Source organism: Panicum virgatum, chromosome 3N (genome assembly GCF_016808335.1).
Source record: "Panicum virgatum strain AP13 chromosome 3N, P.virgatum_v5, whole genome shotgun sequence".
Taxonomy (NCBI): domain Eukaryota; kingdom Viridiplantae; phylum Streptophyta; class Magnoliopsida; order Poales; family Poaceae; genus Panicum; species Panicum virgatum.
Window position 1 is genome coordinate 7,013,027 of NC_053147.1, and position 15,843 is coordinate 7,028,869.

Consider the following 15,843-nt stretch of genomic DNA (forward strand, 5'->3'; position numbering starts at 1 on the left):
TAGCAACCTTATTATCGAGCCAGACCGGGCTATTTATTTTTTAAGTCTTGCCCAGATGCCTCAGAATATGACGATATAGAAATATGCCATACCAAGTTTTTTTTTATATCTTGGAAATGATAAATTATAAATTAAATCAAGATAAACATTGTATAAGGGTGTATCATATCTGTGTGATCAAATTGAACTACACCATTCCAGCTATTGATTCTTCTTTATGTGAAAAACATAGATCTAAAGCTACAGCAAAAAAAATTGTACTAAAGCATACCATATTATATGTTCATTGTGTAGATCTATTCATTTGGAGTCTAACACAATTTGATTTTCTATTTTATGATTTTTCTGTGATTTACTATGATTTTTCAAAACTGATTTAGGGGGTAATTTGACCGGTTTTGGAAAGTTCAGGGGATGATATAGACGATTTCATAGTTTGGGGGGTTATGTAGACCAACCCCATAGTTGAGGGGGTGATATAGACTTTTTCCTTAAGAACATTGTTGTAGTTTGGGGAATTTTCTAGCTGGGCTATTCTCTCCATAGCCATTCTCTTTTATTTTATCTCCTCCACTTTACACAATAGTCCTTATACATTTACTAATTACAACAATACACCAACAAACATCAAAATGGTGGGGGGAGAGTATTTTTGGAGGTACTTTTCCAGATTTATTTGTATCATAGACACAAGTTTTAGAAAGATGGGAGTGCCAACAGCAGTATCTCCGTGTCATCCCCTTCTGAGATAACCTCTAATTTCATCCGACAAAAGAAGCAACTTCCAGATTCATTATGTGCAAGCCATAAGCACCTTCAAAGCATGCATACGAAGAACTGTCTGAATCCTATTAATCAGCGTATGATTCATTATGCTTCCACTTGGATAAATAAATTACACTCCCTTTTCATCCTCGTAGCAGCCAACAGCTGTCTTCATCAGCGGAAAAAAAAAATCATGAGAAACCCCTTTCTTCACATCTCATATTAAAATGAAGATGACTGGATTTACAGGAAGCTGCTCAAATCCTTGACCTTGAGGCATTTAACTTGCCACTACTTAATCAAAAGGAGCATCTTATATCATTGTTTCAATATCGACTCATCCAACGGATGAAGCAATTTGAGGTACTTTGAGCCTTTCTGGTGAAGATTGAGTAGCTAGCTCAGAGCTTTGAAATTACCTTAAGTTCCTCGCAGCATTATAGTGTAATTGACTTGCAAACAAAGATCAACTTCGACTAGTGGTTATTATATGATTCTTTAGGTTTCCATGAAGACAGTGCATGCGTTATCCTTCCTTTCCATCCCTGCAACAACCAGCCACTATCTTCATCGACGAGAAAGTCTTCATGATAAAGCTCCTTTCTCTCTATTTCCTTAAGAATGGTTTGATTAACAGGAAGTTGCATGAACCCAGCCTTGAGGATTCTCGCTTGCCACTGTTTGTAACTCTCCGGCCTCTCGATCCTCTCTGCACCTTCACATGCTACAACGTTGAAGACATCTGCTCCAAGGACATCCCTCTCTATCAGTATCCTTGCCTCATGACTCCGTGCAACAGTTGAATTGATCATGTCAAACAGTGAAGAGTAATAAAACAAAACCTCTCTGAATCTTGGTAGAAAGAATGGGGAATTGTACAGCCCATTCACGACACCAATTATGAGGACCTCTGGGTTCATCCTTCTTATGGTACGCAGTACCCTATCCCTTGCGCTATCTATGTCTTCTGTCTCATCACTGAGATTTTTCGTTTTGTGCAAGCAGTTGATTATGAGCACCTCATCTTTGTCAATGTTGAGGTCCTTGATGCAGATGTTTTCCCATCGTGAGGCAACACCTTGGTACTGAAAGGGTACATTGAACATTTCTGCGTACTCAGCCAACCGTTTTCCTGTTTCCTCAATCCTTTTACAGGGGCGAAAACCTGGCTCAGGCACATCTATACCGGTGATACGAAGGTTTGGGGGGCCGCCTTCTCGATTCGCAAAGCGCTGGATTAGTGATGGCCACTGAAAGCCGAATGCGATGCCAAAATCAATGATATGCACCGTTGGTTGCCCCACCAATTCATCAACAATGGTTTGATTGGAGTAGTAGTATGCTACACTAGCGAAAGGGCATGCTGCGATGAAAAGGCGGTAGGCCTTGAGCACATCTGTAGTGTTTCTTCGTTTTGCCAACAGCTTCTGATATATTTGACTTCCGGTCCCAGCTATGCGTGCCTCAAGAGCATCTACAAAATAATTTGCCAGCCTCTGAGAACCATCTCCATACGGTGAAGAGTGATTCCTTATCTTCGTCAGTAGCTCTCTGTCGAATGGTTGGTTGTTAGATGCTATCGCCTCTGCACATTGGATGAGAAGAGCTCTGAGATCCATCGCCTCCTCTTGTTGCTTCTTAGCTCGTGACTTCACTTGCCGTTGGCCATGTTCTCTGCTTTGAGCATTCTGTGAGCTATCATGTGCTTCTTTTGCCTTCATTTCTCTAAGGTGGGCTACATCGCAATAGATTTGCCCAGTGCAGAGCAGAACACTGTCAAAAGTTTCATCCCGGATTGTTTCACTGCCTGAAACTGCCAAATGCTTACTGTTCCTCGCGTCCAACGACTCCAAATTCATATGTGGATGACTCCTTATTTTGTTTACATGCTTGCCCTTTTGTGTAACTATTGCATCTGTCATTTGTTTGGAGGCAGCGAGCTCACTGCTATCCAGATCAACTGCCAACTTCTCAATAACGGCGACAAACTTATTAGCTTGTTCATCACCTTTTGTAAATTGCGAAGACAAGTGGTCAGTTTGAGAAGTACGATCGTTCGCTGTTAGATGCATACCCCATGACCCTAGAAAATCATTGATCAAGCTACCACTGCATGCCCCTTCACGATAATTGTTGCTAGGATCATTGGATTTGGGACAGCCTACTCGACTATCGCTATTCATCACTGTCTCCTTTTCTGAAGATGGATATGTCTGTCCAAGAATGTCATAGAAGGGCTTCTCCGTGGCCTGAAGCGCATCAGGTTCTTGGTATATGCTGCAGGCTGTCTCATTAATATCCTCCTCCATTAATATTTTGTTTATATATTCGAGAGTCATATTTGAGTTGATCTCGCAATGCTCAGGGTTGTCCATTGGGCTAGAGCTTTACTATGATTTACAGAAGATGGACCCAACGTTTTGCAGGTGTTTCTTGACCAAGCAAAGGAAAATTTGCCTTCCAATACTTAATTACCAAAAATTGTACCTTCTCAATTTCACAACGAACATGTCCTGTGTATAATCTGCAATGGAGAATGGATAAAGGTGTAACCGTACTGTTATTTATTCTGTCAAGTGTCAACAGAACAGACTGAAAGCCCTGCTCTATCGCCCTTATTCTCCTACTCTTTGTCTAGTTCCAAAATAAGTGTGTTCCTTATGAATTGCTAGAAAAAAAAGATAAATATGTTTGAACAACAATCCCAGAACTTAACCCGAAGTTCGGAGCCAGCTAGGTGCACATAGTTTTTGCAAGACCACTGACCAGCAAAAAATAAGGCTATCTTCTGTATGAAATGTGAAACAGTAATTTTAAAGTTGTAGCTATCTTGATCGTATAGTATATAAAGGATAATCCGTACTGCTTGTATGCATGTAAAGTCACACCTTTGGCAACATACATGGAACTCTGGAAGGGCACCTTAGTTAAGGAAAATGTAGGCGTATGAACAATTTATTAGGTGCTGTTTAAGCTGCACAGAAACATAAAGTTGAAACAAACTATAGCCAAAAATGTATTTACAGTAAACACTGCTGCTTAGTCAGCTGCTGTGAACAAGCAAAATTACACGAGGAAGAACCTGATCATAGCTTTCTTCAATGTGCCGGAGGAGATGGTGGAGGAAGGCCAAAAACCACAAACATGTTTTGCAGGCATGGACAGTATTGGCTTTCTTATGGTCCTTAAGAGAGGGGCTTAGGTTCCTCTCTCGTTGTGCATACGGTGAGCTTTTCTTGTTGATGCATTTGTCAAAGTGTGTGCTGCTGCTCTTGGATTTTGCTTCTTGTTGTCCTTTTCGATACATCATTATTTCTGTTTATTAAAGGCATGATTGTGACATGAAGGTACGAAAAGTAATCTCCAGCATGATTGAGAAAGAAAAATGTTTTTTTATAACGTTTTCTGTCACAACCTAGGCAGCATTATTATTCGGACAGACTGAGGAGCCATGAATTTTGACCAGATGCCTCAGAGTCTGGCAACAGAGTCTTATAGCTTGAGGAATATGATAATAAGAAATTAAAGCAACAAACTATCGCCAAAGCTAGAGTGATTTAGATATTACAGGCTACCAGAGTTGAGAGCGAGAACTTAAGAAACAAAACGAAAGAAAACGCCTAGGGGAAATAGCAGCTAAAACTAATGCATAACTGCATAAGCAAATGCTCCCTCCTGTCAGTAATAGATGATGCCTTGACCGACCAAATTAGCTTGCTTCAAACCTCTGATCAGAAACATCATTTATTCCGACCGGAAGTAGCATCATTTATGAGATGAGTATTTAAAGAGGAATTTTTTTGGTTCTTCGCTGTGGCTTCTGGAGTTATTTATCTGCGAAGCAGATGTATGTAATGAGAGAAAAGAAAAGGAGGCACGTAGAGCAATCCGTTTGGACCATATATAATGACCAATCCGTTTAGAACATATATAAAGAATGGCAAAAACAAAGAATTACAGCCACCTTCTTTTGTTTATTTTTCCAATATTTCTTTTGTCATAGGTCAGGTGAACCAAATAAACCAAGATGAAGAGTTCCAAAACCGAAATTGCATCTCTGGGCGCGTTGTGTTCAGAAGTGCATAACAGGATACAGATAGTGCATACGAAGAACTGTTTGAATTCCTTACTGATCAGACCAAGATTCATTGGGCTTCCATTTGGATATTGCATGCATCACTCTGCCTTTCCATCCTTGTAGCAGCCAGCCACTGTCTTCATCAGCAAAGAAGTCCTCATGATAAATCGCTTTCTTCATTTCCAGTATTGAATTCAAAATAGCTGGATCGATAGGGAGCTGCTCGAACCCGGCCTTGAGGCACCTTGCTTGCCACTGCTTGAAAGTTTCTGGCCTCTCAGACCTTTCTGCGCCCTCACATGCTATGATGTTTATCGCCTCCCGCGCAAGCACTCTCCCCTCTAACAGCTTTCTTGCTTCATTATCCCGTGGAGCATTCGCATCGAACATGTCGAACACCGAAGAGTAATGGAACAGAAGCTCTTTGAAACGCGTTATAAAGAAGGGAGAACTGTATGACCCATTCACGACGCCGAGAACCAAGACCTTTGGGTTTATCCTTCTCATGAGTTTCAGCACCCTATCCCTTGCGCTATTCATGGATACTGTCTCATCGCCAAGAGATTTCATCCGGTACAAGCAGTTGACTATGACAAGTTCGTCCTCCTCGATGTTGAGATCTTCAAGCTGAACGTTTTCGAATCGTGAGGAAATACCCTGATATTGGAAAGGTACCTTGAACATGTTTGCATAATCAGCCAACCGCTTCCCTGCCTGCTCAGTGATCTCCAAGGTGCCGAAACCTGGTCGAGTCACATCTATGCCTGTAATCCGAAGCATTGGAGGTACTCCTTGCTCAGCAAACTGCTGGATCAGTGAAGGCCATTGAAAGCCAAAGCATATGCCGAAATCGATGATGTGCACCTTCAACCGCCCCCTGGAGGCTTCAATAATAGTTCTGTTGGCAAAGGCGTATGATGCCCGGTGCAAAAGGAAAGCCGCAAGAGAAAATTTGTAGATCTTAAACACCTCTTCATCAGGTACTCGCTTCGCCAGGAGCTTGCGGTACAGCTGACTCCCGACCCCAGCCAGGCGTGCCTCAAGGCCATCCACTAAGTAAAAGGCCAGCCTCTGAGTGCAATCTCCATCTGGCGACGAGTGCTGTCTTATCTTCTTGATGAGCTCAGTGGCCAACTGACGGTCGTCGGCTGCTACAGCTTGTGCACAGTGGATGAGGAGAGTCCTGAGATCGACCACTTCTTTGCTGATCTGCCTCTTGCCCCGCAGCTTCTGTTGAGCAGTTCCTTTGCTTTGACCTTTCGGTGAATCCTTACTTGCTTGCTTTGCCATCGATTCTCGAAGGCTTATTGTGTCGTTGAAACAATCAAGACGGTAGCAAAGCAGAACGGTGTCAAATTTTCTGTTTTCGCTTATTTCGCAAGTAATCGTATTCGTATGCTGTTTGCTGCTGCTCCCTTCCCTGGCATTCAAGTCTTGGATATATGGATATTTGCTCCCCCTGTGGTCTGTGATCTGAAAGACTGCATATTTGCTCTTCTCGACTACTTTTGCCTTTGTAGTCAGCCTGCAGATGGAAAGCTTGCCGCTGTCCAAATAGATGACCAATTTATCAAACCCCTTTGCATCTTCGGCACTTCTTATGATTTGAAAGGCAGGGAAACCAAATCTAGCAGCCCTCCCAGTGCTTGTCGAAGGCTGATATGGCATGAAAAGACTTCTGCCATAGTTATATGGGCTCACAGGAGCTGGTAAGGGATGTAACATGCTATGGCTGGACACATCACTAGTGGAGCTAGTTCTGCGAGGCCGTTTTTGGTAATTGTTCCTACTCTCATCTGGGCCATCTGCTTCATTGCTGGTACAGAGTGGTGGCCATGAAGGCGGGTATACCTGCTCTAGAATATCATAGAAGGCCTTCTCAGCAGCATGAAGGGCGGCTTCCCCTTCATGCAAGCCAACCCTCTCATCGACATCCTCCATCAGCATCTGGCTAATGTTGTGAAGAGCATTGTTTGATCTGATCCTTTGGTGGTAGTCTGGGCTTACCCCTGCAGAAAACTGAAGTTGGTTTTGTCCGAGGTTGCTAGTGACATTATACATTCCAGGGATGGTGACCAGGTCGGAGATTTCTGCATTTGATTCATTATGGGTTGGCTGGGGAAAGAACTGGGAACCAGACAGACTGTAGTTATATGCTGTGAGTTGCTGCTGGGAAGAAGAGGAAGATCCATCACATGGTTGTTCCGTTCTTGTAATGGTGTGCAGGTCATCAAAGAGAGGTTCAATCACCATAGAGTTTATTAACCACAGGGAGGATTTTCCCTTAACCTTTATACAAAGATGATTGTTCTGAAGCAACTAATGTTCAGCTTCTTCTCTGCAACAGGGAAAAGAAAAAAAATAGTCTGTATGAGTCTTCAATTTACTGCAAGGATAACGACAATAAAATTCACCCTTCTAATTTCTGGAACTCAGAATAATTCATGCGCCTACCACTAATTAAATGGTTTGGGAAGAAAAAGGTTTTACAAGAAAGGTTATTTAGATCAGCTGGGTTATACTAAGCCACAACCAACATGTGCCATGTATGCCTAATATACTCTAACAAGAACTTATGGGTCACTAGTGGTAGCAATGTTATAACTGATGTGTTGGTAATGATGGGCCACAATAGTAGCATAGATATTCTAATACATAGGAGGAAAAGATTTGTAAAATGAATAGGAGTCATTAGATGCAGTTGATTGAATGGATTTAACCAACCCTCGTACAATTTGGTCAATATGGAAAGGACAGCAACTGGTGCTTTTAAAATTTAAAATTAGTATAGATAATTGTTTTAGTATGTCATGGTGAGCAACATGTATGGCTTTTCCTATTACAGATTTTGTTTTTTGATTCAGTTCCTGAACTGCAAATGAAGAAGACTCAACTTATAGAAGACAGCACAACTTATAGCACTTCTTGCAGCAAAAGAATGATCCTGATTTTTCTAGTTTTATTTGAACAGGAGAATGCCATAAATGCCAACTTTTTTGACATGAACAATCATTGAAAGTATGCTTCAACATACCTTTACCAATCAGCAACAGGCAACAGCACCAATGTCCAAGTCCTTGCGTAAAAGGTGGCAGAGGGAGAAGAGGACATGTTTTTCTATGTGATCAGTCAGGCTTATATAGAGATCAAGATCGTTTAGACTTGAGATGTCCCATGGTGTTGCCACATTGAGCACAGAGTCCGTGGTGTCGATGTAAACTAAATAAAATTTGTTGGGATGGTGACATTCAGGATGGAGACAGAGAATGCTCCAGATTGTTGTCACCCTTTTGCGTAAAAAATTAGGCAGAAATTGTCTTCTCATCCTCTTAATAATTCAGCCGCTGGAGCTTGGATGGTCGATAAGGGGCAAAAATTGGGAGGAAAGAGCGAGAGCGATTGACCAGCTGGTTAGGATTCAGTGCTCTTGAAGGAACTGAAAAGGTCATCCGCCCAGCAAACTAGCGTGAAGGTTAATGGCGTACCAATTCCTGAAAAACTAGTTAGCCCTATAGGTGAAATCTTGCACTCTTCACCTAAATGATAAAAATAACTCTTAACTTGATGGTAAACGAACTTGAAATCCGAAGAATTTGGGAGAGAATGCCCCAATACTTGAGCATGATACCATGAACATAAAGTTTTAGTTCACCCATAACAAACTTAAGTCGCAACATGTAAGTGGAGAGAGGAGCTATAAGAAATGCCATAGTGGCCCAAGATTCCATAATGCTACCACCCTGCTTTCCTGTGTGCAGCAGATTGTTTTATGTAATTGATTGTATTTCATGGACAGCAGATGCATATACTTTTTATGCGGTCTCCAGGTTTCAGTCCATCTGTAGCAAACTACAAGGCACTCAACATCAATACAAATATATATTTGATTAAGCAGATGAAGTCGTACAGTAGTACGTAACAGCGTCCGAAAACCATGATGAAATGAACTTTTCCTTCTGTTGATGATGAAAACTAGAGTAATGGACTGGCAGCGACTGTCACCATTAGCTGTACTTGCATACAGCTAATGGTGCCAAAAGCAGAGTAGAAACAAATGGATCCAGATTGGAACGGTTGAACCAATCAAAAGTCATTATCTTCAATCGACTTTACTAAACAATAAAGAAATTCCCTGGAAATGGCGCCGGCAAAACAAATGCAGATGTATATGACAGACATAATTGTCTAAGCAAATTCACTTCTCAATAGTTCATCATGGTGCAAGATTGTTCCAACCTGTGCTATATTCTGGCATGCTTTTGTAAAAGCATTTCCATACGGTGTTGGCAGGCAGCAGCCCAAATAGCCCCCACCATCTGGTGCATTTTTTCCCACGGAAGATTTTTCATTTAACAGATCTTACCGTATTGGTGACAATAATCATGCAGCAGTCTTCAACATCACTTTGGAAAGAAGCCCAGGATTTACTAGACCAGAGCTCTTGCATTGGGTTTAAGGAATGATGCTTCTGACCAAACAGATTGGAACCTATCCAAAGTCAAAACGTCCTCTTATCAGCGACTCCAATGGAAAAACACATTGATACAGTCGAAACATGCAGTTGATTATTTCAAGCTTACTCCACTATTGGTTCAAACATAGTATGGTCAAAACGTCCTCTTAAGTATAGATTCTGCTTCTCACCAATAGATACAAGTGTCTTCCGATTTTGGCAATATAGTATGGTTCATCTGACAAAATAAGCTTTCTGATAGTTCACCCAACATCACATATAAAAAACTTAGAACAATGATGCGTTAAATGTTGTACATCGAATTCATGGCTTGGGCAACTGAATAGTGTTTGACTGCAAACTCAGTGATCAACATTTTCTCCTCCGATTGAAGACTTCATTGGCAGTGTTCTACCTCGCACTGAGCTAAACCCATAGTACCAAAATTACACTGGGGTTGGGAAATAACATTACAACTCCGACCCATTTTGATACAATGCTTGTTCTAAATGCTCCTTAATCTACACTTTCCTGGTGAGTTTCTTCTGCTGACACGGTGAGCAAAGATCGCATGGTATGTGCAGCAAAGGAGCTTCTCAAAAGTGAGCCAAACTGTATACTAGAGTCCACGAAAGCTGCAAGCAATAAGAAAGGTAAATGAGGTGTCAATGACTAAATCGACATCAGATCATTCCTATTGATGAAGTAGAATAGTTACCAGGAAAAGGGTGAAAGAAGCAAAAAGTCCCTCCTGAAGTAGCGCCCCATGGCCTCCATATTCCTCCTCGTCAATCTTCAAAATGTATGCGTAGTACCAATAAATAATGCCCGTCGAAATAGCCATAAATCTGAAAAAGGCCACATGATAGGTTATAACAAATCCATAGTAAAGGCTCACGTGCTTTGAGGTCAAATAAACACCAGCCTAAGTCATAGTGCTTTTACAGAACCATGAAAACAGTAGCAACGGATAACTGCATTTAGGTCTTGGCAACAGTCATTTTCTATGGCAATCAGAATCAGTATGTCTATTGCTTAGCACTCATCCGAAAATAAAAGCAGGTAACCAGCCATTGCTCTGTTCTGTGCATCTTCCCTGTTGCTAAAGATACCTTACAGGTATTGTACAATCACTCTTGACCAAGACTGGTGCAAACCCATGCATTTCAACCCGAAAATAGTCAAGACCAGAAGAATATGCATCCAAGGATGAAATGTTTGTGCACACAAGCTATATACTGCCGCAGTTGTTTTTAGTGCCGCTTAGGAATTAGAAGCAGAAAATAGCCAAAGTTGAAAGTTCTACATTCTACAGAGGTAGCTACTCCGGAGCAAATTCTGCTTGTGTCCAGTTAATCGGATCCCAACTGGCACGCAAATTCAAGCGTTAACAACAGATCTGACCCACATGTGACTACTAACAGTGGTGAAATCATCCCTCCCTGAACTAATAACATGATGAATCGAGGATTACACTCGTAAACTCCAATACTCTAACACTGCAGTTTAATATCCAACATGTGGATATAGTAGGCTGGTTTATCCACTATCTAGAAAACATTGATTGTGCTCAGTCGCAATGTCCATGACGTATAAAATTGATCCGAGTTTTTGATCGCCAGCAAGGGAAGTCATGCCATATAGTAGCAGGTTCGTCCATTCACGGGTTTTTGCTCCATTGTACATGAATTGCATCTAAGATTACCGAGGGAAAGCTAACAGATCTACAGCGCAAACCTGGAGCATGAGAGAGAGAGAGAGAGAGAGAGAGAGAGAGAGAGGTTGGGCGACTCACAGCGCGATCCAGACGGCGCCGACGAGGGGGACGGCTCCCCAGAGCAGGCCGCAGAAGAGCCCCACCGCCTGGCGGATCCAGTGCACCGCGTCCAGCAGCTGGTCCTGGCAAAAGCCGAGCAGAGATCGAGCATCAGCGGCAGCTACGCTACGCAGGGGCCGAGATCAGGAGTAGCCAGAGCGGCGCTGCGGCGGGGGTGTACCTTGTCCCAGGTGGCCTCCGGGTCGAGGTACCTCGCGAGCTTGGAGGAGAGCGCGTGGGCGCCGTTCTGCTGCTGCGCCGGCGCCTGCGCGCGCGACTGCTTCGCCGACGACCTGGCCTTGGCCATCTCTCTCTCTCTCTCTCTCTCTCTGGAAGCAGAGGCGGGTGGAACGGCGGCGGGATCCCCGAGGCGAGGCGGGGAGGGTGCGGATCGCGGCGGCGCACGTGCACGGGGCAGTTCCAAATCGAGGCAAGGCCGCAAAGCAGGGAAGGGGGCAAGGGGCAGTTAGCTGGAGGCGGGCGGCGGCGCTCGGAACCGGATCCGCTGCAGTAACGTCCCCTGCAGTTGGGTCACTGCCACGTGGGCCCCACTGCGTGCAGGCCCCACACGCAGTGACTCAACTGCGGGGGACGTAACTGCAGCGGAGCCTCGTCCGCGGCGCTCCCTTCCCTTCTTTTTCTACAGCCGCGCCCCCCGCGGCTTTTGGTATTTGCGTTTATGCAATTATGCCCCTGGAGGAAGTGAAAAGGGACGAACCTGCTACTAGGAAATGGGTTTTTTCACTGGATCAGGTGATGCACCTGATGATTGCTGACAATCATCATTGAAGCATTAAAAGGAGCATGTACCATCCTTTTACGTATATAAGAAAGTAAAGATCCACATGGAAACACGGAATTTAACCCTAATCAAGAACAACACACGAGTTGGTACGGGCATTGGTACATCCCGTATAGCATGGAACAGCACATTGGTACATTCAGACTCAGCGGCCAAAGTGTACACTCACCAAAACAAGTAGTACTTGGGCAATTGGGCATGCTTCAGTGGGCCCTCTGTTAGTCATGGAAATTTCAGAAAACCAAGTAGTCACTTTCTACTCATGGTTGTGGAGATCTCAACGACAACACTTATAGCAGACTATAACAAACTATTTACAGGCAAAGTTAGCCACTCTGCCGAGCCACCACACCCACACCATAAGGTTCCAATTAGAAGAAGGGGGCAAAAAGCACCATAAGAACAGTAGAATCACCACGCCATATCAGCTAATCACATGGTTCCTTCTAGGCTTCCACCGAATCGCAGGCAAAAGAGGAGGATTCATCAGCTTGTCCAGGTCAGAATCTGCTTGGCTGCCAGCTCACCGCACGCCCTGCGCAAACAATGCGAAAACTATGACACGGAATTCAGCAGCAGTTTCCTTTCCCCTCTAGTAAGAATGATCAAGAATAGAATCCCAAAGAGTTCAAAAAAAAAAGAATAGAATCCCAAAAGCATATTTTCTTTTTGGGGAAATCATGTTAAAAGCTTACATAGGCCTAATAATATTGCTTTGGCTTCCCTCTAGATAATCACTATCAGTCCAGAGATACAGTCAACTTGCCTTGACACGTGAGGAACGACGAAAGCTGCCAGGAGGTGTTGCTGATCGGGCTGTGGCTCCTCTCTTAGCAGGAAGAGACTGCTTCGGAACATCCTCACTCCTGCCGTCAACTGAAGTCACCATGGGAGATGGAATTGGTGCAGCAGAGGCATCTGGTTCAACAACTGGGCTTATAGGAAGAGCTCCTGAGGAATGCAGTGACGAGTTAAAGGATAACCCCCAAAAAAGTACAGAACATGCACTTTAATCTGCAAGTTCATTCCACAATGGGAAAGAAAAATGGAGATCTGGTTTTTAAGTTGGAAATCACCCACTGTACTATTTGCAACATTAGAAATATCCTTTGGAAATTCCACCACGATCAGAACTAGATAAGAACCAACCCATAAAACCTCTGCAATTGACAGTGCACAGTATAATTCATTTATGTACATAAAATGATGTATTGGGGGCAAAGACACATTTTTACTTGGGAAGAAAACAGGTCTACTCTGCTTAACCCCATTGCCCCTTACTAGCATTTGGTAAAAAAGAAAAGGCAAAAGTTCATGTCAATTATCAATTTATTATTATGCTTGTAGAAGATGTTTATGAATCTGACACTTGTTCATATAATTGTACCAAGGATATAAATATTATTGGTTACCATTCATTGCAGATGACTGGAATTTCTCTCTGATGATCCTTAAAAACTTGACTACATTATCACTCAAATTCAAATCTGTCACAAGTTTCTCAACATCTTTGATGTGCGGATCACATTGGAGCACTGCTGTGACAAAAAAAAAGAAAAAAGAAAAAATACATGTGAAAAATGGAGAATGAGGTATCAACAAAGGCAGTTGACAAAATCTCATAAGGAGCTTCAACTCACAGTTATATCTATCTTTATCAAAATTTATGCAAATTGAGTATTCCTTCTCTGGACTTTGTGGGTCAACCTTGTTGAAAACAAACTTCACACCTTGAGAAAACAAACAGAATGCTTGTCAGGGGATATGGCATCAACTTCATGTATTTAAGCATAATATGAAATTTGTCTATTGCTTACCTTCTTCTCCTCCAACAGTCTTGAAGCCAAGAAACTTTTCATACCAGAAAATAGCTTCTTCCATCTTATCCTGCACTGCTGCATCTTCATTACTACTTGCTTCAAGTGGTTCAAGAGCTGACATTGGCCATAAATAAAGTATATCACTGGGCTGGCATATTACTTGACATATTAATGATGACTTCTGTGAGCAATCAGGCACAACAACAACCCCAAAACACAAAAGTAGCATGGGAAGGCTAGATAAGGTGTACCATGAAGTTCCTCGGATATGACTGTGGTGCGTTTGTCTCTCTTGTCCCTCAGATCTGCAACCAAGTTACCGAGCTGCTCGATCATAGCAGTAGCGTCTGAAATCGACTCGGTGGTGAGTTTGCCCTTTGATGCCTTGCACAATTGAACTGCAAAGGGCGGAGTGGAGTTTACACACACCATACTTCAGCCTCCACAGCATGGTCTCATGAACCAACCAATTGCACAATCATCTAGCAAGGTTAATGATGCCATGTGTGTGGTTTTCAGGTCAACACAAGACACAAAAATTGCACATATCATCAGAAATTCAGAGTAACAGAGAGGATCGTGCGGCATTCATTTTCTGTCCGGCAGCCGTGAATGGTAAATTAGGTAAGCGTGACCCGAAAACCGTGAATAACAGAAATGGTAAATTAGGTAACCTAAATAAGGGGAAGGTACTGCACAGTCCAGTCCTGAAGTCCATCACGTTAGAGCCCAAAATGCGTTAGAGCAAGGTTGCACGTACCGGAGAGAGTTTCGGTGAGCTGAGATTGGAGGTCGCGCAACTCATCCTTGAGTCCTTTGAGCTGCTCTGCGCCACCCAAACCACACGGAATCACTAGAAATGCTGGCACGGTTTCCGCGGGACTGAACTGGGATGAGGGAGCGGAAGGGGAGGAAGGGCGACGTGGCACTTACCCCGGGTGCCTTGGCGCGAGAAGGCCTGGAGGGCGAGCGAGTGGGCGGACGGTAGCGTGGCGGAGCCAGCCTCCCAGTCGCGATGCGCCGCCATCCGCCCCCGCAGCGCCGCCGCCGCCGTCTTCCTCCACTGCGGATCCAGACCTTCCGCCCCGCCTCCGCCAGGCGCGGTGGCTACGACGGGGGCCGCCCGCTCGAGGGCGGCCGCCATGAGCTGCTCGGCTCAAGCGGGCCCTGCACTCCTCCGACGACAACGGCCGGTGGTGCCTCCGCGTCCGCGGTGGCGAGCGTCTCTCTCCCTCCTCTCTCTGGAGAAGAAATGCTGTTTTTTTTTGCGAGAGAAGAAAGGGAGGGAATTCCAGAAACTTTTTGGAGTTGGGGTTCGTGTTGGGGCAAGGAGATCCGTAGTTGGGCTGGGCTATCTTTACTAGTGTTTACGTTGGCGTTTTTTCTATTTTTATATTTTTTAAAAACATATTTTACAAAAATATATTTTTGGTTTCACAATTTACAGTTTTAAGTTCTATCGCATGGAGGCCCCTATCGCCCGGTGGAGGGGCGGCAGGCAGGCCGACCGCCCGGCAGGGGGCAGCAGGCTCCCCCCAATATAAAAGCTAAGGTCTCCCAACACCTGCATTTGCAGCAAACAACATCCATAGAGGGAAAAAGGAGAGACGTGGTGTGAGGGAGGGAGTTGCAACAGCGAAGTCATATCAGATTCTACACTTGTGATCTGCAGGTAAGTTACGTATGAATCCATTAATATTGTAAAGCAATTTAATTTAATTAATGCTATAGTATTAAAATTTCATTTCAGTATTAAAATTTCAGTTTATTATAGACTTGTTTCTAAATTTATTATAAATTAAAATAGAATTAAGTTTTGAATAGTGAAATATAGTATTAAATTTGTTTCTAAATATTGCAGCATAAGGCAATTACTGCCTCCAATTTTGGAGGATTTTCATGGACCGAAGAAAAATCTAGTATAATACTTGAGATCATGACACATTTTGTAATCAGTAAAAAGTTGGGTGTATTAGCGGATGGTACGATAGAGATGGTGTTGTCAAAATTAGTTGAGTTTAAATATTTCACATTATTTCGAGGTATTACAATGCAAGATGTAAAGGAACACCTGCTAAAACATCAGAAGATATACATGAGGGTATGTGA

At 43.3% G+C, this 15,843-nt stretch overlaps 4 protein-coding genes across 5 annotated transcripts; all 4 read right to left on the reverse strand.

The window, feature by feature from the left end:
* Positions 1-571: 571 nt before the first annotated feature.
* LOC120663993 (scarecrow-like protein 9) lies at positions 572-3,439 on the reverse strand. The gene has a single exon (XM_039942948.1). It carries the CDS (start codon positions 3,138-3,140, stop codon positions 1,242-1,244), a length of 1,899 nt encoding a protein of 632 aa, XP_039798882.1. The 5' UTR covers positions 3,141-3,439; the 3' UTR covers positions 572-1,241.
* A 1,230-nt stretch (positions 3,440-4,669) lies between these two features.
* Positions 4,670-8,278, reverse strand: LOC120663997 (scarecrow-like protein 30). The gene is made up of 2 exons (XM_039942953.1): positions 7,878-8,278; positions 4,670-7,181 (listed from the first exon to the last, which is right to left on the reverse strand). The coding sequence occupies exon 2, from the start codon at positions 7,094-7,096 to the stop codon at positions 4,892-4,894; it is 2,205 nt and encodes a 734-aa protein (XP_039798887.1). The 5' UTR covers positions 7,097-7,181; positions 7,878-8,278; the 3' UTR covers positions 4,670-4,891.
* Positions 8,279-9,493: 1,215 nt separating this feature from the next.
* LOC120663999 (respirasome Complex Assembly Factor 1-like) lies at positions 9,494-11,719 on the reverse strand. The gene is made up of 4 exons (XM_039942956.1): positions 11,294-11,719; positions 11,092-11,195; positions 10,015-10,144; positions 9,494-9,931 (listed from the first exon to the last, which is right to left on the reverse strand). The coding sequence occupies exons 1-4, from the start codon at positions 11,417-11,419 to the stop codon at positions 9,893-9,895; spliced, it is 399 nt and encodes a 132-aa protein (XP_039798890.1). The 5' UTR covers positions 11,420-11,719; the 3' UTR covers positions 9,494-9,892.
* Positions 11,720-12,000: 281 nt separating this feature from the next.
* LOC120663998 (kinetochore protein SPC25 homolog) lies at positions 12,001-15,033 on the reverse strand. 2 transcript variants are annotated; one of them, XM_039942954.1, is made up of 8 exons: positions 14,668-15,033; positions 14,495-14,560; positions 13,986-14,132; positions 13,732-13,848; positions 13,555-13,644; positions 13,327-13,452; positions 12,681-12,865; positions 12,001-12,449 (listed from the first exon to the last, which is right to left on the reverse strand). In XM_039942954.1, the coding sequence occupies exons 1-8, from the start codon at positions 14,876-14,878 to the stop codon at positions 12,438-12,440; spliced, it is 954 nt and encodes a 317-aa protein (XP_039798888.1). In that variant the 5' UTR covers positions 14,879-15,033; the 3' UTR covers positions 12,001-12,437. The 2 variants fall into 2 exon arrangements, with proteins under 2 accessions (XP_039798888.1, XP_039798889.1); XM_039942955.1 differs by having other exon boundaries at positions 13,327-13,449; positions 14,668-15,029.
* Between the last annotated feature and the right edge of the window lie 810 nt (positions 15,034-15,843).